This window comes from Brachypodium distachyon, chromosome 2, assembly GCF_000005505.3.
Source record: "Brachypodium distachyon strain Bd21 chromosome 2, Brachypodium_distachyon_v3.0, whole genome shotgun sequence".
NCBI lineage: Eukaryota > Viridiplantae > Streptophyta > Magnoliopsida > Poales > Poaceae > Brachypodium > Brachypodium distachyon.
Window position 1 is genome coordinate 16,214,582 of NC_016132.3, and position 27,777 is coordinate 16,242,358.

The 27,777-nt window shown below is 44.5% G+C and overlaps 3 protein-coding genes across 3 annotated transcripts; 1 reads left to right on the forward strand and 2 right to left on the reverse strand.

Moving 5' to 3' along the window:
- The first annotated feature begins 10,325 nt into the window (after positions 1 to 10,325).
- On the forward strand, positions 10,326 to 13,859 carry LOC100827771 (nucleosome assembly protein 1;2). The gene is made up of 11 exons (XM_003567952.4): positions 10,326 to 10,543; positions 10,639 to 10,682; positions 10,800 to 10,895; positions 11,790 to 11,882; positions 12,134 to 12,215; positions 12,340 to 12,404; positions 12,546 to 12,730; positions 12,846 to 13,023; positions 13,109 to 13,152; positions 13,258 to 13,438; positions 13,530 to 13,859. Exons 1-11 carry the CDS (start codon positions 10,477 to 10,479, stop codon positions 13,596 to 13,598), a joined length of 1,104 nt encoding a protein of 367 aa, XP_003568000.1. The 5' UTR covers positions 10,326 to 10,476; the 3' UTR covers positions 13,599 to 13,859.
- Positions 13,812 to 17,268, reverse strand: LOC106866031. Its single transcript, XM_024459172.1, has one exon. The coding sequence runs from the start codon at positions 16,573 to 16,575 to the stop codon at positions 15,691 to 15,693; it is 885 nt and encodes a 294-aa protein (XP_024314940.1). The 5' UTR covers positions 16,576 to 17,268; the 3' UTR covers positions 13,812 to 15,690.
- A 1,685-nt stretch (positions 17,269 to 18,953) lies between these two features.
- On the reverse strand, positions 18,954 to 22,760 carry LOC100828081 (probable ADP,ATP carrier protein At5g56450). Its single transcript, XM_003567953.4, has 2 exons — positions 22,144 to 22,760; positions 18,954 to 19,777 (listed from the first exon to the last, which is right to left on the reverse strand). Exons 1-2 carry the CDS (start codon positions 22,477 to 22,479, stop codon positions 19,151 to 19,153), a joined length of 963 nt encoding a protein of 320 aa, XP_003568001.1. The 5' UTR covers positions 22,480 to 22,760; the 3' UTR covers positions 18,954 to 19,150.
- Between the last annotated feature and the right edge of the window lie 5,017 nt (positions 22,761 to 27,777).

Consider the following 27,777-nt stretch of genomic DNA (forward strand, 5'->3'; position numbering starts at 1 on the left):
AAAGGAGCCCCCCGGCCTCGAAATTTTGCAAGGAAGACCTCGAAAGTTTCTGTTTCTTCGGAGATAGATCCCACGACCGGCGGAACCTTCCAAAGGAACCCACCTGGGCTCTGTTCCTCATCGAGAAACTGACCTAGCCGGTGTTCACCGCACCAAAGATCCTAAGGCCCTGATTCCCCGCAGGAAAAACCCCCAGGGGCTCTTGGGATGCGCCAAGACTCACCAAGCCATAAGACAGCCCACCTAGGCCCGGTTTCCTCGCGAAACCTACCTAGCCGGTGGCTCGCCCCAAGGAGAGCTACACCCCAAAGTGTCGGAAGAGGAATCTCGGCACGTCATCAACATCGAAGTTGACCCGGAAGCATTCTCAATGCCTCCGGCTCAAGGGGGCTACTGTTGTAATATAATAAAATCCTTACATGGGCCGGGCCGCAATCCTACGTGGCAACGACCAAGTCAACAAATCCCAAAGACCGGTCAAATCGCCAACGAGGCGTAGCCATGCCAACTAAGCGCCGGTCAAAGGAGTCAAAGGGTCAAGCCTCCCATACCATGGTCAAAGGAGCTAGAGTAAGGGCCAAGAAAGCTCTAGGGGTGAATTTACCACTTTACCCTCACTTTCCCTCTCTCTCAAGGGTAGCCATGGTCTTTTGTCATGGACCCCTAGGCTATAAATACCCACCCCGATGGGGGCATGTATCATTCACTCTCCATTGGAATAAGATCAAAGGGGAAAGGGCTAGAGCAACCCAAGGAGCCCGCTCTCGAGTGCTTGGGTCGAGCCTAGTCTCGACTCGACCTCGGGGACGCGACTTGGGAAGCCTAGTTTCGAGGTTCCGGGCCGTCTAGTACGACCTCGACTTGAAGTAGAGGGATCGGGTTAGAGTCTCGAGGGTATCCCAGCCTCGCTACTTGGGAAGGCAAGTTCGGCCCAAGTCCGAGGCGGCCCCTAAAGATCTCTCGCCTTACGTGACTTGGGAAGACGAGTTCGGCCCAAGCACTTGGTTAACGACCCCCTCGAAGCCTCTCCTAACATAGGACTAAGTCGTACCCGCAGGGTCGACCGAACCTATTCAAAAAATATTGACGTGTCAATTTGTCTAAGTGTACGGCGACCTTCGCTATAAGGCCGGCGTACACCCCCTACATACTATTCTCGCATTTGTGTCATCGAGCATTGGCACCCCGTACTCCTGTTGTTTTCTAGAACAACAACATACACTAAAATGGCCTGGCCTAAATGGTTATTGAGCATTTGATTGCGTATCATATTCAAGATTGATGAGTATGCGTGTACAGCTTGACTAGGCAAAAGTTGAACGTGTACGGCTTGATTAGGGAAAAAGTAGATCTTATATTTAGGAACAATGATTTAAAACATTACCTATAAATTTACGGCACACCAAGTGTTCTAAAACATCATTTCAAGGATGTTATTATTCACTACGAGTCTTTTGTAATTATAAGTTCATTGCTATTTTTAGAAATGTTTCACAATTCACGAAAATTGTTTGCATCATCGCATAAAATGCACCTCTGTAAAAATCCTTTAAAAAATGTTCACCCTTGTAAAATCCTAATTCATACATTGGTCATGACGTGTGGTCGCCGATCCGAGCGAGCTATAATCTAGCCAAGAGACTGAACAGTGTTCACGTTAAACATAAGTAAACACATGAGTGGAAAGTAACCGACAAAATGGTTAGTTAATGTCGCATCAATACATGATATGTATCTGCATTAAATGTCACTTGACAAAAAATCTATAATTTCGTCAACTAGTTAAGTGGGTCGTAAAGTCCCAAAACATTAACTTAATTTAAGGGCTTGATAAGTTTCTTCATTAAATGCTTTTTTAGTCACTAAAACAGCTTGGGTTAAACAATTGTTACACATTTATTAAATATCACAACGCAAATCATGGGTGGGAAGTAAGCGAAAAAGGTTAGTTAATGTCTCGTCAATACGTCACATATATTCGCATTAAATCTGTCATTTGACGAATAATGGTTGTATATTGGTCGGCATCGTAAAGTTCCCCAACACATAGTTGTTTTTAGGTATATTATCCAATTCAATGCTTGTTGATGCCAAAGTTTTTTAGTCACTAAAGTGGTCTTGCTTAAATAGCTATTAAGCGTTTGGTTGCGTATCATATCCAAGATTGTCAAGTATGCATGTATGTCTCGGCTTAATTAAAGTCCATTCAAAATATGTCTGTGTTAAAGATAAACTCGTTGGTCACCAAAGTGGCCCCGTTGTGCGCAAAAGCTCTTGTGCATGTCGATGCTATTAAAAAAAAGGACAACACAAACAATCCAGTTTAATAGTCGTGATGGTCCGAGTTCATCCAAAGGTGTCCCATGACATATGTCCGATGATAGTAAAGAGACTAAGTGAACAGTTGGATGTATGCTTGGATATCAAAGATAACATGCACATTCATTCGAAGTACGATCAATTTGTTTACTAAAAGAACATAGGTTATTTCGTAAACTGGGGTCATTCTATTTTTCTTTATGAAATACACCAACGAATACAGAAGCATGAAATCACGAAGCAAGGGCTAGACATCGACAGCACTAGAGTTAGTTTTTATTAAATTCGCCATGATACATATCTTGATAGTATACTGTACTTATTTATATTGCAGATATTAATATAATTTTCTATTACTTTGGTTAAAGTATAAAAAGTTTGAGTTATGACAAATCTACTTCTAGACCATCTTATAATTTGAAACGGATGGAGTGGTTTAAAAAAAATACATGCTCCCAAATGAGACCTTTGAGTTTGGACATGAAAACTACCCTCTCTAACATGTTTTCCAACAAAAAGACGTGGTAGTTCGTCGCAAAAAAAAGACGTGGTAGTGTACTTTCTCAAGAACGTTTACAGCTCGTTTGGCACCCCTCATTTCATTTCATTTGGTCCAAATGAAATGAAATCTAATTTTTGGTAGGATTTCATTTGGTTGAATTTGAATTCCGGATTCAAAAATCATGTTTGTCTACCACATGGATTTGTAGAGTTAGAGACAATTCCAGAGAAATGATGGCTTGTAAAGAGGAATTGAGGTTAGTTGTATTATGATTACATGGAATTGCAAATTGAATTCATGTAGTCAATTTCGTGCCAACCAAACAAGTTAGTTTCTAGAATTCAAAATGAATTTCACAATTCTAGTCCCAAATGATGGGTGCCAAACAAGCTGTTACAAAATTTAGAACTGTTTTCTATTGAGAAACAGCTTTGAATGCCTGCCTTGCTTATTGACGTCGTACCGGGTCGCGTCCGTGTTACAGATCCACGAGCGGAGTAGAATACAAGGTATGCATGGTCTAATTCGATTATGCAGAAATGACGTGTATTTCATCCTCCGCGTAGATCTTGCCTGAACAGTTAGTGCAGGACAGGCACGAATATGAACAGTCAGAACAAGCATGACCATGCACCACAACAAAGGATGAGATCCAGAAGATTCAGCAAAACACTCGAACTTCTATTTATTCGTGGTTGCGATCCTGTAAATCTATTCAAAATGATCCTCCGATGTTCTTATGTCCAACTAAGCATCAAACCTGATGACTGTCCCAAAGCCTGATGATGTTCAGAAAATGCGTTGTTGAACTCTGTTACTTCGATGCCAAACCACCAGCACTTGGCACAAAGCTTTGTGTCACGCAATGCAAAAATACCGGATACTATCTGGTCCAAAACCTTACAATTAACATGGTTATATACACTTCATTAGATACTAGATTGCTCCTTTAACAGTTCCTCTTCTTGACTCAACCGCGAAGAGCTTCGCCACCGAACAGCGCGGCGACAAAAAGTGCAAAAAGACCGACTGTCACCTTATCTCCTTTGTTGTTCCTGCAGATTAAAAGGAACCATATTTAGTATTAATAATAGTAATCATAATATATACACATAAATCTAGAACAATAAATTCATTCCTTACACTTCTTTGCTTTGCGCTAGCAGTTTCCTCATTTCACGCCAGTCATGGACTTCCTTCTCCAGTGCTATCTCTATGCGGGCAAAATGGTCCTCGAGTCTTTGAGGAAGCCTATTTGCTCCCTCCTTGTGCTTTTTGTTTCCCGGGTTGAATTTACAAGGATGCTGCGAACAAATGAAATTATTAGCTTCCTACATTGTATCACAAACATAATAATGAGCACATGATCAGCACTTCATTTTAGGTACAGCGCATCCTATAAATCCTAGGATTTTTATTACTCGTCCATACTTGCTGTACATGTTACTCTATCTGCTTGTTTTCCCTTTCCTAGCAGTACTGCACACGTGATGATTTAATCTGCCTGATCTGCATGCTCTAAGCTAGTTGAAAGCCTTGCCCCTCTCTTAGATTTTGGTTTAGGATGAACTCAATTTTCCCTACACTAGTAGACTAACTCAAAATCTGGACAGTAACAGAAGGATGATGTATTCTAATCCATAGTGAGCCTCCTGATCTAACACTTAATGACAAGGGATTTGGTATCTCTCCAACTGCAAGGGGCGCTATGATCACATTTGTATGAACAATTCAACCATGGCATGAAGGGTTTTTTTTCAAGAAAAAAGTTTTCACCCAGCTAAGCAAAACAAGTATGCTGGGAATATAACAGCTTTAAAAGAGAGAACACCCCACTGTAGCTCTTCCACTTCCAGCCACCAGCCAACCCAAAACCAACTTCCAGGCCACCACCTGACCACCACATTCAAAGCAAGCTACAAAAACTGAACAAGCTCAAGCTCCAGCCACCACCTGACACTAATGCCAGCCAGCACCAAAACAGAAACACCCAGGCAAACGAAACCATAAACATCTAGAGCCAGATTGGATCGGTACCGAAGCTGGCCTTACCAATAAATTGGTCATGCCCATGATTTTTGGTCACTGTTTGGATTGATACCAATTTTGGCTCGCCCTGCCCAGCTCGGGCACACCCCTGGGTACTTTTCGCCAACGCGAGGGCGTGGAAACTGTAAGGGCAAGGTATCTAGTGATGATAATATGACAGCCAGTATTAAGAAGCTGGCAGCCCGGCGCGGCGCCCTAGCTGCAGCATGCACCGTGTGCGTGCCTGCCACAGTGCAAGCTGCTGAACGCTGCAACACACGGCTCACCGCTCGGCGGCCGGCCGAGACTGGGCTGAACTCTGCCTGCTGGAGTGCTGGTCGTGACCCTAGAGCATGATACGCCCCATTGTCTTGATTCTTTTTCTTTTGTGAATTATTAATATTTGAGATGTCCTCATAAGTCAAAATTGAGGTGTCGACTCAATTGATTAATTGAATACAATGCATTATGAATCTCCGATTTAGATAACAATGAGGAAACAACAGAAGATGCATTCATTGGTGGTACATGTAAACCAAAGGCAAGATGAATATGCATTATGAATTTTAGATTTAGATAACAATGAGGAAACAACAGAAATTGTTTAACATCAACCAGATCCTGATGCTATAGCATTGGTGGTATATGTAAATCAAAGGCAAGATGAAGATGGACAGAAAAAACAGAGGGAAGATGAACAGGAAAATCAGAGGCAAGACGAAGATGAGCAGGGAAATCAAAGTAACCAAGTAGAATAAGAACAAGCAAATGAACCTGGCATATTGTCTTTTTTGCTTTCTCTTCAGCAAAAATGGAAAGAAAAGAGGTGGTTATGTCCTCACAACACAAGGTTTTGATAGATGGAAAAAGGTTATGATGGAAAGAAGTGTGCATTCTTAACTCATATGGGATCAAATCCATGCTCTGAACACAACAATGCAGTGAGAGATTGCCAAGCTCTATTGAATCAACCAAATTATCTAGCAAATATTTTAGAGGTCAAGAGCAAGGAAGAGTTTGAAAAGGGTCGATTAAGGCTGAAAACAACAATTGCCCTCTAATTATCTTTTACTCCATACATCTGTTCTATCGACCACTTGGCATCTATTTTATGCATATGTTGTGCTTTGATATGAAATCGCCCCCTCTTGTTTTTGCTCACGCTCCGCCACTGTCACCCGGGTCACCCCTCTTAGTCGTCTAAACCCTAAACCGCGATTTTGTTCTCGTCGGTCCCCTTCTTTCTCTGCAGCACACCAATCGGCGACCATGGCTGCAGGTTGAAGAGGCCGGTGAATCGCGGGTAGGTGTTACCGGCAAATTTTAGATCGGGCGGCTGCCATAGGGCGCAGCGGCGCCGTCAATGTCTCCTCTACTTCCCCCCATCCGACGTCCCGTCTTCTCCTTCCCTTCGCTGGCTCTCCTCGGCGGGCTTGCGCGATTTCGGAGGAGATCTCGGGCGAAAAACAAGAACGGAGGGGAATTACCTTGGAACCGGAGCTGAAGAGGCGAGGGTGCTCCATAGCCATGTGGGCGCGCCGGACCAGGTAGCACCCCTCCTCCTGGAGCGCTCGCGGTGCTGGTCTGCTGGAGCACCAGGCACTGGCCCGATGATGGGGCGGAGAAGCCGCCGGAGCGCTCCCGCGCACCGGACCGCCGACGCCATCTCCTCTCGTGTCATCGACGGGTTGGATGGCACCGTGGCACGTATGGAGAGTTTGAACCAGTATCCGTGAGGACCGATACGTACACGGACCCGTATCCGTCTTTTCTTTTCTTTTTTTTTTCTTTTTTCATAGAACGGCCTTTCAGCTATTAGCCCAAGCAGCACCGATCGGCCCACCACGCCTACAGCACAGAATCCATCCCTGTTGAATTTTTTTGACAACTGACATGTCCTGGTTGTATGTACTTGTGCTGTTTCCAAACTTCTCCTCTTCCATTTTTTCTGTAAACTTGGTCAGACTTTAACAAGACTCTCTTTGATCTTTGATTAGAATGACATGTACTTTTGAATCCAATAGTATCGAGGAATTAGCACCAAAGAGTGTTTAACATGCCATGGGGAACACCAAAAAATAATCTAGGAGCCGTTTAAGTAGATAAAAAAAATTCCTCCAAAATAGAGTATGAAAGAATCCATAGAAAAAAAATAACAATGCAAATGATCCCCATATGAAAAAATCCTAAGAACTCTACTCCCGTGAATCCATAGTAGGTAGGTTCCAGAGGTAAGTTAGTTAGTCCTGTTTAGTTTTAGTCTTGTACAGTTTCTTATTGTTTTTGTGTGGTGGGGTTTTTAATAAAGTACTGTAGGGGCTTCCCCTACAGTTTTCAGTCAAAAAAAAAAGAACACATTCCTGAGCATTCAAGTTGCCCAAAAATCCTACATATTTCCTTTTGAATCAAAAGAGCACTAAGAATTTTGGCTTAGGGCAAAACTTGAACATTATATTATGAACAATATTCTAAAATATTCTTTATAAATTTAGGGCAAAACTTTAAGTAGTGAAATTTTACAAATTTATAAATATAAATGTATGTGTTCTCAAATATCATGTTAAGCAAGTTATTTTTAACAACGAGTCATATATAATAATTTTATGAATACTTCTACAATTCATGATATTTGTTTGCATCATCGCATAAAACGTACACCTTTGACAAAAAAATTGTTCACCTTCGTCAAAACCTAATTCATATGGCGGGCATGATGTATTGATGTGTGATCGATCCGAGCGAACAGTAATTTGGCCAAAAGACTGAAAAATGTCCACCTTAAAAATAATTAAAGCATCTAAGTGAAGTGTCTGATCAATACATGATATGTGTTTGCATTAAATGTCTCGACGGATAATGGCTATAATTTGGTCGATTGGTTAAGTGCCCCGTAAAGTTACGGAGCATAAAGTTGTTTTAAAGGCTTGGTATGTTTTTAATTAAATGCTTATTAGTTACTAAAGCAGCTTGACTTAAACAATTATTAAGCAGATGATTGCATATTATAATGTAAAACAAGGGTGGAAAGTAGATGAAAAAGGAGGTGAGTCAATGTCTCATGAATACATGACATATATTTGCAAAAATTTGTGTCTTGACGAATAGCGGTTGTGACTTGGTCAGCGCCGTAAAGTTTCAAACATAAAGTTGTTTTGGAGGTTACGTAATTTTTAATATAATACTTATTAATGTGAAAACTTTTTTAGTCACTAAAATGGCCTGGCGTAAACATTTATTGAGCATTTGATTACGTATCATGTTAAAAATTGATGAGTGTGCGCGTACAGCTTGATTAGGGCAAAAGTAGATCTTATATTTAGGAAGAATGTTTTAAAATACTATCTATAAATTTTGTAAAACATGGGCAAAAAGTAACCGACAAAATGATTAGTTAATGTCGCATCAATACATGATATGTATCTGCATTAGATGTCGCTTGATGAAAAAATTGTAATTTGGTCAACTGGTTAAGTGGGCCGTAAAGTCCCGAACATAAACTTGATTTAAGGGCTTGATAAGTTTCTCGATTAAATGATTTTTAGTCACTAAAACAGCCTGGCTTAAACAATTATTACACATTTTATTAAATATCATAACGCAAACCATGGGTGGGAAGTAAGCGAAAAAGGGTTAGTTAATGTCCCGTCAATACATGACATAAATTCGCGTTAAATTTGTTGGTTGACGAATAATGGTTGTATTTTGGTCGGCATCGTAATGTTCCCAAACATATGGTTGTTTTTAGGGTTAGGTATTTTATCCATTTAAATGCTTATTAATGTGAAAGCTTTTTAGTAACCAAAGTGGTCTGGCTTAAACAGTCATTAAGCATTTGATTGCGTATCCAAGATTGTTGAGTATGCATATATGTCTCGGCTTCATCATAGTTCATTCATAATATGTCCGTGTTAGAGATAAGGTCACTGGTCACCAAAGTGGCCCCGCTGTGCGCAATAGCTCTTGTGCATGTCGATGCTATTAAAAGAAATGAAAACACAAAAAATCGAGTCTAATAGCCGTGATGGTCGACACTCATCCAAAGGTATCCCATGACATATGACTGGTGATGTAAATAGACTAAGCGAATAATTGGATGTGTGCTTGGATATCAAAGATAACATGCACGTTCGTTTGAAGTATGGTCGATTTGTTCACTAAAAGAACATAGGTTATTTCGTAAGTGGGGTCATTCTATTTTCCTTTATGAAATGTAGCAACGAATATAGAAGCATGAAATGCCGAAGCTAGGGCTAGACAACGACAACCCTAAGGTAGTTTTACTGAACTCGCCATTTATCTTCCTAGTGTGTGTGTCTATATATATATATCTTCCTAGTATATTTATTTATATTGTAGATATGAGTACATTTTTCTATCATATTGGTCAAAGTTTAGAATTTTGACTCAGGAGTCCGGACAAATCCAGACCATCTTATAATTCGAAATGTATGGAGTGATTTACAAAAATACATGCTCCCAAACGAGACTTGTGAGTTTGGACATGAAAACTACTCCACCCTCTAACATGTTTTCCAACAAAAAGACGTGGCAGCGTACTTTTCGAGAATGTTTACAAAATATAGAACTGTTTTGTCTCAAGAAACAGCTTTGAATGCCTGCCCTGCTTACTGACGTCGTACCGGGTCGCGTCCGCGTGACAGATCCACGAGCGGTTCGATTCGTGCTTCCGGTTCATCACGCGTAGCTGTGGCTTTGCCATGAAGCATTGATTTCAACATTGAAGGCCCGTATCTGGCTGGCCCTTGCATGCATGAGCAACGAGTGGGCTGTGGCGCTGTGCTGTGCTGTGCTCGGCTTTGCCAGTGCCAGGCTCGATCGATCGCCTGGCTGGCTCCCGTCGGGCCACAGCAAAAATCATCGGCTAGCGTCCGGCCCGGAAAGCAATGAAGAATGAACCGATGTGGCCGCCCGGAGTCAAATTATTGGCCGCTCGGCAGCACGGAAAGGATGCCCTCGGAAGCAAGACAGGGAGCCCTGCAACCCGGGGGAACTCACCACAGAATCGTGTGCTAAACCTGCCGGTGATCACCTTTGCCTCCAAAAGTGGAAGAAATTAAAACCCCGATCAAATGTGCTTCTTTCCAAATAAAAGGACGCGGTCTTATTATCGTCTTCTTAAATTCATTACAAATTTGCGCAAATCGCGATTTCGGAAACATAGGGGCCCGATGAGTTGGCCAACCGGGAAGGAAAGCAGTAAAAGCAGGCAGGCAGGGCACAGCTCACGAAAGATTTCGTTCAGAAACCGCGGAAAGGAATATTCCGGAAAAGAAAAACTGGCTCCTTTGACACTGACCGACATGTGGGTCCCGCCGCATTCGCGTTCGCGCCCACGACCGCGCCGCTCCCTCGAGTCCAAACTCCAACCAGCCCCGGCCCCCGGGGCGCGCTTCCCCACTCCGTCCACGCTTCCCTTCCCCCGGGCCTATAAATAGCAGCCCTCAACTCGATCTCTTTTTTTATCCCCTCCTTCGGCCTCCACTTCTCTCCCCCTCTCTCTCCCCCCCCTCTCTCTCTTCCACTTCCCCCTCTCGCTGCGCCGCCGCCGCTAGGGTTTCTGCCCCTTATCAAGCCGTAGAACCCTACACCTGTTCCTACACGCCGCCATGAGCGAGGAAGGCAAGGACGCGCTCGACCTCTCCGCCATCAGCGCCGCCGTACCCAACGCCGCAGGTTCGTTTCGATGTTCCCCTCCTGTTTCTTCTGTTGTTGCTCTTGCTGAGCTCTGGCTGTGGCGTTCTTATTCGGTTTCGGTTTGTGTGGTGCAGAGCTCAGCGCCGAAGACAAGGCCAACCTCGTGGAGTCGATTAAGGTGAGTTTTCTGTAGCACTTACGAGAGGGGCGGCTTTGCTGTTTTGTTCTATCGGGTTTTGGTGGGGTTTGTGTTCTATGGCGGGGTTGTGCTGATTCGGTGTCGCGGTTTTTGCAGAACACGCTGCAGGGATTGGCGGCGCAGCACTCGGACGTGCTCGAGAACCTCGAGCCCAAGGTCAGGAAGCGCGTCGAAGCGCTCAGGGAGATCCAGGTATAAGAGCCCTTCCACTCTCGTTTCGTGCGATAGTGATACTGTTGATTTTGTGATGGTTCTGGTGGTTGTTGAATGCGTCTGTTAGTAGTAGGTGATTTGTTTGATTCTAGACCATTGATTGTGCCTAAGTGCTGACCCTCTATGATTCTGACACCTGCTTGTGTGAACTGTCGTGCTGTACTACCACGAGTAATTGCATCTGCGATTGGAGCATGGACCATTTTGAATATGGGTTACGTGGTTGCTTACTAGTTGGGGATACTGTCGTGCTGTTAATTCCTCTTGGAGATTTTTGGAAAGTTGGGGATATTGCCGTGCTGTTAATTCCTTCGGGAGATTTTAGGAAAGTTGGGGATACTGTGGTGCTTTTAATTTCTATAGGAAATTTTAGGAAAGTTGGGGATACTGTCGTGCTGTTAATTTGTTTTGGAGATTTTAGGTAAATGCCAGTAGCCGTGTATCTTTGTGGTACTGATTATTAGTATTACTTCGGTATGGCTCATGATTCACTAGATGTTTACCAGTGGTCTGCAATTAAGTATTTAGCTTTGCCAGATCATGTTAACTCTTGAACCATCATGCTCTTAGAAGTAGTTTGCACACAGCTACGTGGAATTTGTTCAATTCGAGCATCCATAAGCTTGTGTTTTACTTGAACCCTGTCCTTTGTCTGCTGACACGATAGTTTCTCAGCGTACCTGTCTGTTAGTTTGCGTCAATGTTTCCACCCCATCGATGTTGACCAGTTCCTTCACCAAATTAATGTTGATTTTAGTCTGTTATATTGATCAGTCCTTTACCTAGTATTTAAGGACAGTTTGAATGTTCCAATTTTGGAATAATCTAGTTGTGTGTGGTGGAGAATTCTTTACCTTGTTCACCATTTTCCAGAGCCAACATGATGAACTTGAGGCAAAGTTTTTTGAGGAGAGAGCTGCCCTTGAAGCTAAATATCTGAAGATGTATGAACCACTGTATTCAAAGGTAAACTAATGCTGATTTCTAACTATTGTTTGCACTATCTTGTTATAGGTTTACCCTGTTGCTAAACTTTACTCTTGACTAGCAAACTACTCTCGCCTCTATCAGGGCAATAACAACTAGACTAGCATATATAGACAATAGGCTTTTCTATTATTTTCACTGTTCATGTAATACAGACGTATCGGCCCTTCATATTTGATTTTGTATGTCATGATCTAACTTATTCATTCTTTGCCCTTGCAAATTGACAGCGTTATGAAGTTGTCAATGGTGTGGTTGAAGTAGAAGGTGTAACAAAAGATGAGGCGGCTGTAACTGCTGCTGATCAGAAAGGTGAACTTATGTTTTGCCTGTCTAAGGTCTTTTGAGTGTTTGAATGCTGGGAAGAAATGCTGTAGTACAGAAGGAATGTAGCCTCTAATTGTCTTTTGACTTTGTTTATAATGTTTTCCTGCAGAGGAAAAGGGTGTGCCAGATTTCTGGCTTAATGCAATGAAGAACCATGAAATCCTGGCTGAGGAGGTGAGACCTGCATGTTTGAAAAATTCTAGAGAAATCTTCTCTGAACTGTCAATTGTTTTTGTCCAACTTGTCTTATCTGTACATAGTTCTGTTTTTTTCTCTTGCTTTTAGTGATCTGGTTTACCGTTTATCTATATCCAGATCCAGGAGAGAGATGAGGAAGCTCTCAAGTACCTCAAGGACATCAAATGGTACAGAATTAATGAGCCCAAGGGTTTCAAGCTTGAATTTCACTTTGACACTAATCCATTCTTCAAGAACTCAGTGCTTACAAAAACATACCACATGATTGATGAAGATGAACCAATCCTAGAGAAAGCCATTGGGTAATTAATATTTCAGCTCACCTGGATTTGTTTTCACTAATGTTTCTGTTTGAATCTTCTTCCAGCACTGAAATTGAATTGTATCACTAATGTTTCTGTTTGAATTTCCTTCTAGTACTGAAATTGAATGGTATCCTGGGAAGTGCTTGACACAAAAGGTTCTAAAAAAGAAGCCAAAGAAGGGGTCCAAGAACACTAAACCCATCACAAAAACTGAGATGTGTGATAGCTTCTTTAATTTCTTCACTCCACCTCAAGTTCCAGATGATGATGAGGAAATTGATGAGGACACAGTAAGTTTGCCCTTGTACATGGCTGCTCTTTAATTTTGAGACTTGTTTGCATGAGCATGATCTGATGTTTCTCACCTTTCAACAGGCTGAACAGTTGCAAAACCAAATGGAGCAAGATTACGATATTGGGTATGCTCATGTCAATATGTCACATCTATTGTATTGTACACAGTGGCTGCTGTGTTGTGCTTTAAAGTTTATTTCCTAGTTCTAAGTTGTCCATTCTTGCTGCAGATCTACCATTAGAGACAAGATTATCCCGCATGCTGTTTCATGGTTCACTGGTGAGGCTGCTCAAGATGAGGACTTTGATGGCATCATGGATGGTGAAGATGATGATGATGAAGATGATGACGAGGATGAAGATGAAGATGAGGACGATGAGGAAGACGAAGATGACGAGGGTGATAAGAAGGTATGGAAGGCTGAGAGCAGTTTCATGCTTTAACTTGATTAGTTTCATAAATCCTCATTTCTTACCATTTTTGCTTTGTTGACTGGAACAGAAGGGCGGGCGAGTTCCTGCAGGGGAAGGGCAGCAGGGGGAGCGGCCTGCTGAGTGCAAGCAACAGTGAGATCCTTAGAACGTGAATGTTCCAAATTCAGTGATTCTGGATTGAAGAATGCTGGGTTCTGCTTGATGCTATGTCGTTGAGTTGGTTCTGTGGGGCCAGTGGGGGATTGAGTAAGTTTTGTGGAACCGGTGGTGGATTTTTTTTGGACATGGTATTATATATGCTGGTAGTCTTTCTATTGTTGTATTGGGTTGAAATACTTGTGCGGTGTTTATGCTGGAGTGATCAATGTTGCAGTTTGGTATGTCATTGCAAATGCCACAGGCTAGTCTACTTGTTTTGCCAGGAAATTTTGATCTAGGGGAATGTTATCTTATTTGGGTTTACATTGTTTTGAAGTCTCCACATCAACTGAGTGATGTCTCCCGTGCTGAAAGCTGTTGCTACTTGATTGTCAACTGGCTAGCTCTTGTGTCTCCTGCTGAAAGCTGTTGCTACTTGTCAACTGGCTAGCTCGTGATAATTTGTCTCTGTTGGTTACGTGAATGAAATGGCAGATCATACTCGATGATTAAAAGGCACTCGGCCGGGAAGCACACAGGCTGCATTATTCCCTGAGAACACAGGATCGAGCAAATAACAAAGCTACAAATTATTCCTTGGGAACACAGGATCGAGCAAATAACAAAACTACAAAAGCCAAATGAACCAGGTCTAATCTTACACCTTGAAGCGGTCGGTCAATGCAAATAAGGGAAATAAGCACCCCATGTACTGCATCTTCTATTTTTCAACTGAGCTTCGCGGTTCGTCCATGCAGCTGCAACTGGAACACATTTGCAGTTCGAGCGATAGCAGAGAACAGTTCTCTGCCGTTGTCCTACTATTCTCTGTGCTATCTTTTGATGATGTCTGGAACTCTGGATGCAAGAAAAGAAAATACAGTCATATCTAGCACATGCCCAATGGAATTTTGCATCTGAGGCAGAGGAACAAATAGTCCGTCCTTGCTGACTCCACATACCTGTTCTTGCAGCTCTAGACTGAAAGTAGAAGAATGAACATTCGGGCTACAGCTTGAGTTATAGTGTTTATACCCAATTGCTGTTCACCCATCAACCAATATATGAACAAGAAAATGTGATCTGATTAGTTATGAATCTTTTTATACTTGGACTGAGTAAATCTTTAATGCTGCTGGACCAGAAGCAATGTCTTATGCATCTCTAAACCTGCACCTGAGTTACATAGTTATGTAGGCTAATTAGAAAAGCAATAGCTGGCATCACACCAGTACGTACGCAGTTCATTGATACTAGCCTGTTGCGGTAAGCTAAGAAGATCCATCTCCGGAATTGCACGGCACTCAATCCAGTGCCAGCGCAATCGCAAAGATGCATCGACCTTTGCGATGGCACTAGCCTAATGTTCGTCTCCAATTCAGTTGAGCGTATTGGTTCCTCGCTTGCGCTTCAGGACCCCGGGACGCGCCCTCCTCGTGTCAGAGGGTGGAGGTGGAGCTCGAGACGAAGCTTCTCCGTCTTCGCTGATCAGATAATGAGCGTGAACTTTCTTGTGGTACTCCTCGCGGGTCCTCTCCAAATCAGGATCGGGAGATTCGTACGCGTCGTTTATCTCGGTCCACCAAGCCTCCAGTAGGTCCGGGGGCACCGGCCAGTTAGCTGGCCCCTTGTCCGTGGTTCTGAAATCGGGTTATTTGTGAACTGAATGGGGCACGCTATTGTACGAGGAGGTATTATACATCCTACTTTGGGATCCTCACCCTTCTTAGTTCTACGCGACAGGCAGGCAAATCAATTGGAGCTTCGTACCACAGGCTGGCTAGAGAGAGACCGGAACACAGAGAAAACGTGAAGTAATCAAGGTATTCTACATGCTCCTTTTGGATCGGCCTTCAAAGCCACCTGAGACAGAGCTCGTATAGATGCAAATTGAGTTACACAGGCGAATCACATATTCCTTAAGCTATTCTTACAATATTATTTCAAGATACAATTCACGAACATATAGGAAAATAAATAGGATAGTACTTTATTAGAACAGGTAGATAAAAGCTCCATAAGAAATGAGAGGGATAAAGGCGAATCCCACCACGTCAACAACAGCAGCTGACCCATGACGAGGTGGACGGCTAGCCGAGATGAAGGAACCAGTTGTAGTTGAGGCCAGTACCACCACAAAAAAAATTATAAACCTTAACGTCATGATAGAGGGGTTTTTCTTTATGGTCAGTCAATAACACAAGTGACAGTCCAGTCCCGAGAGTACACATGTTTAGAAGCAAGTACATAATCGCCAACGTAAATTCAAAGGATGTGTCACCATCCACACCTGCATCAGGACTTGGAGCACCAGCGGCCGGAACACCATGGTAGGCTGACCTTACAGTGCGCCGAGCATCAAACATCCAGCCTGGTGGATTTACCATAGCCTGGAAGGCCATGCTCACGAAGAGCGTGGCCACTGTCATCAGCCAGCCTCGCATCTTCTCAAGAAAGTCATTGTCATTACCTGCTGCTGGATCGGCAATTGCCGCATCACAGATGGCGGCAGCTTCACGGGCTGCCAATGCTGCTGCATCAGCATGTGGCACAACATGTTTGGCGGCAGCTTCTCGATCTGCATCGTTTGCAGCATCGCCAAGAACTGCGACACAGAGGTCAGCAACATCTCGAGCCGTGGAAACCGCTTCTCCATCACCGCCTGCCGCAGCACAGCCTGCAGCAACTTTTCGAGCTGCCGAAGCTGCTGCTACAGCATGGTAACATTCTGCAGCACAACGCACGGAAGCTTTTCGAGCTGCCCAAGCAGCTGCTGCTGCAATGCGTCGTGCCACACGGTGGCCTTGAGCAGCTTCTCCAGCTGCCGATTCTGCTGCCTTGCGACGTGCCACATCACCTCCAACAGCAGATTCTCTAGCTACCAATGTTGCAGCAATAACAGCATTGTCCCGTGCGGCAACGCAGCGGGCAGCGCCTCTCGAGCCGCCAATGTTGGTGCCACAGCCTCGTAACATGCCACAACGCACTTGGCAGCCGCCGCCGCTGCTTTAGCAGTGTCCCTCGCCACATCACAGTGAGCAGCAGCTTTCCGAGCTGCCAAAGCTGCTGCTGCATCGCCACCTTCCGCACCATAGCGGTCAGCAGCTTCTCGAGCTGCCGGAGCTGCCGCAACACAGGGGCAGCAGCTTCTTGAGCTGCCAAAGCTTCCCCAGCACATGGTTCCACGGCTTCTCAAACGGCTATGTGGAGATGTGCCACATCATGGCCAGCATCAGCTTCCTGAACAGCTTCTCGTTCTGCTAGCGCAGCAAGAACACGCTTGACTGCGGCAGCGCAGGTGGCAGCTGCCGCTTCTGCCGCTGCAGCAGCTCCTCGAGCTGTTACCGCTGCCGCTTCCGCCGCAACGCTAGGCACGACTGACATTTCAATGACCGCTTGATGGTTCCGCCGGCAAGCCATAGTTGCTGGTATCTCTTTGTTCCTCTCTGTAGCGGGTGGATTGTTGATGTTTACGGGCAGCATCCATGTTTATATAGACCATCTGTGGGCCTCACTTTCCTAAGTCCCCTCCATCGTTAACATGTATTCCTCCGTCCAACAAAATATGTCTCAAGTTTATCAAAACATGACTTAGTGTATAAATGCATTCAAATTTGGTCAAAGTCGAGACATCCTTTGTTAGACGGAGGGAATACTAAAACCGGTGTAGAGAACAACATGGTCAGAAAGCACACTCCGCGATGGGGAGGTACTAGAGCTAAGTTTTTTTAATACTCCTCCCATCTCATATCAAGTGATTTTCTATTACATGTATCTAAACGTTTTTTAGACATAAATACAACCATATTTAGACAAATTTGAATCAATTAATATAGGATGGAGGGAGTAGGATAGATCCAGGTGTAAAAACATCCCTTTTGGATCTGAACTACTCTAAATTCTGTCAAGCACGTGAGATAAAGCCGAAAGCAGTAGCACTTCATCGTCAGGGCTCATCAAAAGATAAACACGAGTTTTTTTTTTAGAGTATATAAACACGAGTTTGGTAAACGCAAAGAAGTGTGCACAGTGTACTTTCGTGTCATGTGGCCCGTCGGTGCGTGACATCGTGTCATGTGGCCCAGAAAAGTGGCCCGTCGGTGCGTGACATCGTGAGCGACGTTGCTGGCACTGAGGTTGGCAGGTTGCTACTCGTTGTGCCGTTGGCCTTGAGGATCCATGCTGCTGCAAATACGGAATTAATTAAACAAAGACGCGTCCTAATTTCTTAAGGTATATACTCCATGCCAGGAAAGAGCGGCAGCAGTCCACGCGCGTCAACACTAACTAAAGCTGAACCCTTTATGTGAAGCAGAGTTATTAATTAGTAACGTCATAGGGAAAACATGCGAAAAGTGGTTTCATCCAAGGCCAGAGCACTAGGCTTCATCCTCGATATTTCTCTGTAGTTGCTGTGCGCTTGCCTAAAGACATGCGAGCACTAGTCCTTGGTATTTCTCGGCAGTTGCTGCCCTCTTGAGAAAGTGGTGACTTAAATGTAGTCTTTTACATTCTCAAATTTGATAAGTTATAACATCATTTTAGCATTTTATTTGTGCATCTCATTTTTTATACCTAAGATCATGTGACCAGAGTTGTATTTATAATTCTCTTTCTTAGTTATGATGTCAAATTGGATTTTTGTCTATGTCAAATTTGATGCATTTAACCCTTTTAATGTAGTACGACCTCCTTTAAAGGATAGCAGGATACTCCTCTTTGAGCTTTGAAGGGAAAATTGCAGAGTGAAATAAATTACAAATGGAGGTCGTACTACATCAAAAGGGTTAAAGTGGTACGGCAGATGATTAAGAAAATAGAGTGCACTGCATTTTACGCGTCATTAGAAGATAAACAAGGACCTGAACAATTTTAGATTCTGCCGAGCACGTTAGATCAAGCAGAAAGCACTTGGTTTTCACGCGGTAGGAATGGGAAACTCTTGCGTACACGCCTACATCCGAGCTAGTTACAGGATGGGTAACAATCAACGTTCAAAAACCATTCTACAGACATTTGCGAAGTTGCATTTGGTTTTCACGCGGTTGGTCTTAGATTTATTTAGTACAGTTTCTGCATTCGTTTTTTAATTTTTAGGCATTTGCGAAGTTGCCTGCGGGGGAAATTTGCCGGCAGCTAGAGGTCCAGGCGGCGGCGCATCTTGCGATTGTGATGAAATGTAAGAGAGAATGATGGACCGATCGATCAATCTACTACTACTGCGTTTTGCGTACGTGAAGCAGGTTTCTTCTGCCCTGTCATGGAGCAAGTTTGTACAAGTATTCATACGGACACAGGCAAGAGGCAGGAAATCAACTGGAGCTTCGAGGCTTCGAGCCACACGCAAGAGAGGTCAAGCAAGAAAAACGAAGCAACCAAGAGCATGAAGCGCTCGCTACTGGTTAGTAAAACGGCAGGGAAACCAGTACCCTCGTACAAAACGCTCGAGCACGCCGCTGCTGCTCCCTGTACCTTTTGCACTAATCTCCGCGTTGAATCAACAAAAAATCTCTGGAGAACCCCTCCCTCTTCTCTATACCTATGACAAGCTCATGACCCACCCCCGTTCATGAACTTCTTCACCTCGTCATACAGGACAAGTATGGCGGCCGCGCCGGTGCTCCGGAACATGTTAGACAGAGCTCCCCGGTAGAACGATCTGATCCCCTCCGCCTTGTACACCTTCCTCCAGCAATCGAGGGTGCCGCTGTACATCTGCACCTCCATCCCCGACTGCATCATCATCCTCCGCCGTACCGTGTCCAGCGGGTACGAGATGAGCCCCGCCGTGGATGTGACCGCCTGCGCTGTCGCCCAGCGCTGCCACAACGGGGACTCGAGCGGCACCAGCGTGTCCTTTGCGGTGTCAAAGCCTCCAAAGTATAAGCCCCGGTGGACGACCATCCCGTGGAGCGACGCTGGTAGTCCTCTGTAGATGCCCCGGATGCCGTTCTTCTTGTAGATGGTTTGGATGAAGTGCCGGATGCCTTTGAACTGGCGAGTGTCTGTTCGGCCAATGTCGGCTGCAAGACGGGTATGGGCGATGTCGAGTGGGTAAATGATGACCAGAGTAGTACACCCGGCAGCGGCACCAGCGACGAAATTGGTAAGGGCGATAGATCTGAACTTGTTGTCCGCTGAGGTTCCAGCATCTTTCAGTATGCTCCTGTACAGATCCTGCAAGCATCATTAAGAGAGATTATAGACATCAGATAACCATTAGATGGTCTTCCAGAGCTCTTTTTAGGTAAATAGTCCTCCAGAGCTGATAGTTAATCCAAATCTTTACTAGATTGGGTGTACTTTTCATGCTTGGCCCTTTGCATAATTCCATTCAAAAATAAATACATCCCTCTTGTGAAATTGTAGATACCTCTCTTTGTAATAATTTAAATGGAAAAATAAAAAACAACTGCTCTAACTCTTGGATTTGACTTATTATGCACTTGTGAGCTATTGTACACCATGTCTTTCACCATTAAGATCTAAGATGAGCAGGTCTTGGTTCCCTATGACCAGGTACAAACAAAAACATATAAGATGCAACTTCAGCTCACAACCACTTCCCCCTCGAATCAGAACACAGATCACTCAAATTAAAAAAGGCTGACACATCAGAACAGAGGTTAACTACCAACCAACAAAAGATGCATGAGGCTTAACCCCTTTGATCGAAAATTGTTAGCAGCAATTAGGTAAAGTAGCACCCCATATGCAAGGACAGCTTCAGATAAGGATATAAAGCAAGGGCATAAGTTTGACCAGTAATTGACCCTCTTCACACACTAATTACCAATAGACCCAAAATGTCACACCATGATTTCACTTTTCCTAGCCAGAGATTAGACTTGACACGACAGTTCTTTTAGTTTTAGTATGACAAAGAACACCAATGTATTAATGAATGGTACTGTATTCAGGCCATCTCATTATCATGGTCAGAAGATATACTACACCGGAACTACAAAAAATCAATGACTCCAGATTTAATATCATGTCAACATGTTTTTCCATGTTCTCATCATGGAAAGTTGGAAACAAACAAATAAACATGATAAGTTGCAGAAACAGCAGCAAAACTACTATAGTAGAAGGGGGGCTCATGGTAAAAAGCCACAAGACATTCATGCTACCTTGCGCTCCTCCAATTAGTAATAAACCGCTGACTGGAGTATTAGTGTATGACAAACATCATGAACATACATGAGACTAAATTTCCTTTTACTCGTGAATTGCAGATATGTGCTTCGAGCATTTATCACTGTCCTTTGAAAAGTGATCAAAGGGGGCAAGAAATAGGCTGCTTGCTGGGTACCGATGCAGAAAAAAAAACTAAAGGCCATAACTACTAGCAAGAGCATATGATGAAGGATTTCTATTGGTTGTCTGACCATGACATATCATCTAGTGTCCTAACCATGCACTTGACACAAAATTGCTGTACTTCGGTCTCATGACCATTTGTCACTTTGAAATTATAGGCTGTACTTCGGTCTCAATAGTTCATCGCACCATAAAATTGCTCCCGGTTCACATTGAGATTGACCTACCAACATTTGTTACTTTTTGAAACTCATATCCGCCAAACGACAAAACATGCCAATAGAGAGAATTTGCATTTGTTATCTTCCAAAACCTATGGCATCACATGTATAGTCCAATATCTAAAACCGTTATGAATTGATGACATCTGCTATATTCGTAAGTCATTCTTTGTCGTCTTCTCAGAAAGCCGGTCTGTACTGTTAATCTTGCACTAGGCTTTTATAATCCACTAATAACATTTCAGTAATGTCATATGTATAAATCCACTAATAACACACTACTATATTTGATGGAAACAAATATTCGTTATAGGCCAGCCTACAAGACATCACCTCATAGCGGTCTAATTCTAATGATGCAGCATAATTCCTGCCTCCTAGATCCTCGACAGAAAATTTTGACCAAATAAACCCTAACCAGACACATAATTAATGCAATTATAAGACTAGCCTATATAAATGCAAGAATAGATGCAACAACAATACCATTTAATAGTATGCATATATCACTGGTCGCAACTGCCCTTGGAGACAGACAAGAGCCAGTAGCACTTTATTCTTAGATAGATTCTTTGCCATTTGTGGAGGCAAACGTTCGGTTCATCCCTGGAAAGCAAAAGGCCACTAAATCTGATACCAAATCTCATCTATTCAGTGAAGACATCTCACGATCGAATCTTATCTTTGATCTTTCATCCATCCCTGAGAATTCACCTAGCCGCAAGGTGGTACTGGATGCTCCTCACGAAAGCACCAACCGACATCGCCAGACTTCCAATCTCTCTCGCATCACAAGCTATCCTAGGCACAAGAATCGATGAAGCAAGGAATGGAACAACGAACCCCAAATCAGCAGCATCAGCAAGCATAATACTCAACAAAATATACTGTTGTCCCAACAAGCAGCACAGGAAATGGCGGGTTGATAGACATGATGCACTCACTGATCAAACAAACAGCTCGAGGGAGGGGGAAAAAGGGGGGATGGAGGGAGGGAACCTTGAGGGAGAAGTTGAGGGCGACGGAAGGGTAGTAACGGATGACGGCGGTGCCGTTGCCCCTCCAGAGGGAGAGCACCCCTTCGTCCCGCACGGTCCGGCCGACGCAGTCGAAGAATCCCCGGAAGCGGCGCGACCGGCCCAGCAGCGCCGCGTTGCCGTCCTGCGTCTGCAGCAGCAGCTTGACGCGCTCGATGGGGGCCACCACCGTGTGCACGGCGCCCCCCATCAGCGCCCCCGCCGCCAGATCCCGCTTGAACTCCCACGCCCGCCTCCGCCCCGCCCGCGCCTCCCCATCAGCCCGCGCTCCCGCCGCCGCCAAGGCGTCCTCGCTCATTCGCAGCTCGGCGACGCGATGCGAAGCTTTGTTGTTGCGGCGGCGGCGGCGGCGGGGGGAGTTTGTTGTTCGGGTCGGTCGGTCGGTTTGGCCTGGCCGCGCGGTCTGGCTCGGCTCGGTGGGTTGAGGACTCGACTACTCGAGTCGAGTGACACTGGAGTGACCGAGCTAGTGAGTGAGTCGAGCTGTTGTCTATTCTGTTGCTTTGTTGGGCTCTGCCAGCGGGCGGGGACGAAGATGGTGATGAGCGCGCCGGATGGGCCTCGTTTCCGTTTGCGTTTGCGTGCGAGAGCTGCAGACGGCGCCGTGCTCTATCCTTCAAAGGATATAACCAACGAAAGTACAACGAACGATAGGTGATCTGGGGCCCGCTGTCACCCTCACGCAGCGTGACATTAGGGTGTGTTTGGTTTTCTGGGAGTCTCGTTTCCTCATGGGTTTAGCTTGCATTGCATCTTAGGGCCCAACAGCTGGGATGCAAGCTTAGTGGGTGCAAACATGAGTTGCAGCTCAGTGTTTCGAGATGTTATGCATCGTTTAGTACTCGGGGGCTTGTGTGCATTCTCGTTGTGGTAACCTTCGGAATTTATCGTGTACTATTTTCATGAAAACATTCCAAAAATGCCCCACTACTTGTGGGGGAGCTAGTTGGCAGGACGACTGCCGCGGTTGATTCCGACCACACGTGCATCGTAAGTTCTGTCAGTCGGCGTTGGCTCAATAGCCAGTCTTTCGGCAACTGGATATGTGTATCGTGCCTCCACACCGCCCTCGCCATCCTTCTAACCATAGGGGGGCCATGTCCCCGAGTGTTGACTAGCCCCTCATTCCAGCCCTAAGTTCGGACTTGGACTTGCCTGACCGACACTCGCCAACCCCTCGTTGTCATTGTTAGCCGCATCGCCACCGTTCCAGCTCACCTCCACTCCGGCTCGATCTATGCTTCGCCACTGCTCCGGCTCGTCTTAGCTGACGTGCCCTGAAATGGATTTGTTGATAATGCTCTCCTAAGTTTTAGACTTGTCAGGAAAAAGAATCCCATATGATTAACGTGAAAGGAAAATTTAACTACATGGAAGCCAATTGCTTAAATTTCAAGTTGAAATTTTACACCTTTCATTTTTCCTATTTGTTTCATCGCACGACATATAATACATAGACATTTTCTTTTCGAAACATTGAAGATTTTTCAAATTGGAAGCGTGATTCAATATCGGTACTTTATCACCCATAAACCATATAGTCACAACTCAGGAGCACATGCCTTGTCATCGGACCATTTCTCTCATTTTACTTCATTTCATCATGATAACCACTTATTTAAGGGGACCGTACATGCAAATGGGTATCCGGCATAGGAGTAGCCCAATTGCTTGAAAGTGCATATGCACTCCGTGGACGACGCGGGCGCGCAGGCTTCATCGCCGCTCGTTTTCTCTTGGGAGAGGGCGCGCCGTCCGATCGTTTAAAGACAGGCTGTGTCTGCCTCCCTTGTCCGTTTCTTCGCCGTTTCTTTCCCCCCGTGTCGCTCGACGGTGGACCCCAGGGAAGCATGCGTTTTTGAACCCCGCGCCGATACCTATCCCCGTTCCCTGGCCCCCCCCATTCCCCCCGTGCTCTTCCCCTTCATCCTCTCTCTCTCTCTCTCTCTCCGCTCAGTGGTGGGCGATTTCCTGGCGAATCGACCGCATCCGTCTCAGCGCTCCGGGTCGCGGGGGAGAAGGGTGGTGCGGCGCTCGGGAAAGGGTGTAAGGAGCGTGGTGGAGGATGACCAGGGGGCGTTTTCCTCTCGTGATTTCGCGGGGCGAGAGACCAGCGTCGATCGCCGGATTGCGGGCTGACGGGGCTTCTTCGGGAGCTGCATGTCGGAGGACGGGGTGGTGGGTGCTTGGTGAAGCTGCCGGGGTCGCTGATTCGAGTGCGGCGCGTGCATTGGCGACTGCCCCGCACCACCAAGCTATCCTTCGCGGTGAGGTCCCTGCCCGAAAGCTATCCTTCATGTGTTTTGCGATTCGTTACCTAGTTGTTCTGCAACGAACTATAGCATAGCCCCTAGGCTTCCTGGGATGCGACTGCCACACCCGTGTGTTATGTGGATGGGAGGTTGAGTCGTTTTGAGGCATCTATAGTATCCATGGTACCACAGATTCGCCACGGGATCATGATCGTGTTAATTTGGTTGCTGTGCGGTCTAGCTCCATGGGGTTTTTTTCGGTTTTTTCGCACTCGATTGCGTCTGATATGGTTCATCTGTTCATGATTGGGCTGCTTACATACAACCTGGTTGTCATTTTGGTGCGGGCTTGATCGATGAACCCATAGTTTGCTCAGGTAGATTTTGTCCTGCAATTTTACCACCAAAAACCTAGATCCAAACTAGATTAGCTTTTTGTAGTTGCTTTCCCCCTACTTATTCTAGTTGCTGGAATGTTCGAGAGGCAACTTATTTTTTTTTGCACAAGGATAATGCTGCATTTTTGCATGTGCAACCTATCATTAGTTGCTCAATCGTACATGTGTGTGTGGAATTTATCATGAGGCACTCAAGCATGTGTTTTGTGAGTTGTCAAGGAGTTGCTTCAATATAAGCGGATTTTGAATTAACAAGTTGCCTTGTGCCAGGGTGTGTTTCTCCCCATTTTTCATGTTCAGTAATTGCGTTCTTAAGGACAGTTTACTTGTCCATCATTTTTCATGGAGGGCAACTTTGCCCTGCAATTTTACCACCCAAAACCTAGATCCAAAGTAGATTAGTTTTTTGTAGTTGCTTTCCCCCCACTTATTCTAGTTGCTGGAATGTCAGGGAGGCAACTTTTTTTTGCATAAGGATAATGCTGCATTTTTTGCATGTGCAACCTATCATTAGTTTCACTCAATTGTACATGTGTGTGTGGAAATTATCATGAGGCGCTCAAGCATCTGTTTGTGAGATTGTCAAGGAGTTGCTTCAATATAAGGGGATTTTGAATTACCCAATTAACAAGTTGCCTTTTGTGCCATGGTGTTTTTTTTTCATGTTCAGTAATTGCATTTTAGGGACAGTTTACTTGTCCATCATTTTTTCATGTGGGGCAACTTATGATTTTCTTTGCTGGTCATTTTTCGTGTGGGTCAATTTTTTTGGAGCAAAAATTGCTTCTCAGCTTAAATATCGACTAGCTATTGTTCTTGGCATAGAAGTTGCATATCGCAGCATAAGTCGTTGAACAAAATTAATCTTGTAACTCACGAAAGTCTAGGAGTTGCTTTTTATTTTTTCCCAGACTTGCACCTTTTTTGTGCTAAATTACGATATGTGCCTTTTTTGACATGTGTGTTTCATGCATCAGGGAGGGGGGAACCATGAATACTATTGAGGATGAAGAAGAGGCTGAAACAGGGAATTTAGTGCATCGGCGGCGTAGGGGCAAATCCGTAAGGCATGATGAAGGTCAAGCTGCTCAACTTCAGGGAACAGCTTTATCCATCGCCGAGAACGCACTGCAGGTTTGTGTTGCTTTTTGCACCCTTACTTTTTCATTGTGTTTTCAGTTTCCCACTTTTTCTAATGGATTTTTTTGTTACATCTTCTTTTTGCATGTGCAGGCTACCAACGTCGCTGAACATGAACCTGCAGCTAAGCGCGGTCCCACAGGACAAGATGTAATCCTCACAGCTTTTTTGTAGTTGATTTTTTAGTTCAGTAGAGGAAACCACTGCATATTTTGTTGCTCTACCATTTTAGTTGGTTGTTTATTAATTGCCTTTTTCAAATTTTTGCACTGTGATCTTTAGGTTGGAAGGAACAGGGCATCACCAGCTAGGTTATTCAAACTCAACAAAGAGTTATCTTCAGATCAGGTAGCTTTGATCAAGGCCAAGCATTTCGGAGGTTTATTGAATATAGCCCGGATTTTGCCAAAAGAGATGAGCAAGTGGCTTGTGAGCACATACAACACAGATACAAGGGAGTGGCTTATACCAGAGAATGGCAGTATCACGGTAATAGCTGACAGCATTTACAGGAACTTCAAGTTGCCAAACAGAGGCAGCAAAGTGATTTACAAGAAGACCCAAGAATCTGTAGATTTTATATCGAAGGAGTATGGTCATGAGGGGGGGAAGTCACCCGAGATCACTGACTGGTGCAGAATGATAATTGCTATGAATGGGAAAGCTGACGACAAGTTTCTTCGGGCCTGGCTCATTGCAGCGATGAGTTGCTTATTGTGTCCAACAACCAGCCTTCACGTCAGCCCGCGGTGTTACCCAAACTTTATCAACCTGGATGATGTTGTGAATATCAACTTCTGCGAGTTTGTAGTCCATCAAATCCACGAAGCTTGCTTGAAGCTGCTAGACAAAAACTCAGCGAAATGTTGCGTGTACCCTTTGCTTGTAAGCATCCTTTTTCCCCAAAATATTTGCATTTTTTATAATCTTGCTTTTATTTTTATGAAAAAGCAATGCCATTCAATTATTGCATCTTTTGCTTTTGTTTGTCAAGCATTAACTAACTTTTTCATTTTTTTGTGTCATGCTTCTGTGTAGATCTTATACCTTGACTCACTCGACATTGATGAGGATGTGAGCAACTGCCCTGTCCGTGCAGAGGCATGGACACCTGAGCTGATAAACAAAGCTGTCCAGCTAGATACGAAGGCAGACGGAGGGTACGGGAAACTGAAGGTAAGTAAAGCAATCATATCCCCACTAACTACATTGTTCCAGGGGAATTTTCACTTAATATGCCCTCACTTCTTCTTTCTTCTTTTGATGTGCAACAGCTCAAAGCTAACCGTGGGGCTGCAACCGACACTGCTGCAGCTAGCTTGTTCAAGGGCTTGGCACATGCTGAAAATTCGTGTCCTCAAAGTTGCCGGCTACATACAACCCTGTTGTATGTGTGACTTTAACTACACTTTTCTGCTTGGCAATTTACGTACTTTTTGTCTAGTATTTTTTCTGTTTTTGAACACACAAACATGCGTTGACTTAATGTTCAACCTTTCTTGCAGTAAAAAAGGAAAATTGCTATAATGTTGGAAGAGTTCTGCACAGACATTTCACATAAGCTGGGCAAGTTTGTCGAGGGCATCGGCGAGCTACATAATGAAGAAATGAAAGAAAGCAATGAAGAAGCACCCAAAAAAAGAAGGCAACGAAATCCAGCAGCCGCAAAAGTTGTGAAGAAGAAAAAAGTAACTCAGAAAGATGCTCAGCAGGGGCAAGATGCAACGGTTGATGGCAAAGCTACTGATAAGCTAACTACGAAAGAGAGGGGACAAGATGTTGCTGCAGAAGATGTGGATGAGGAAA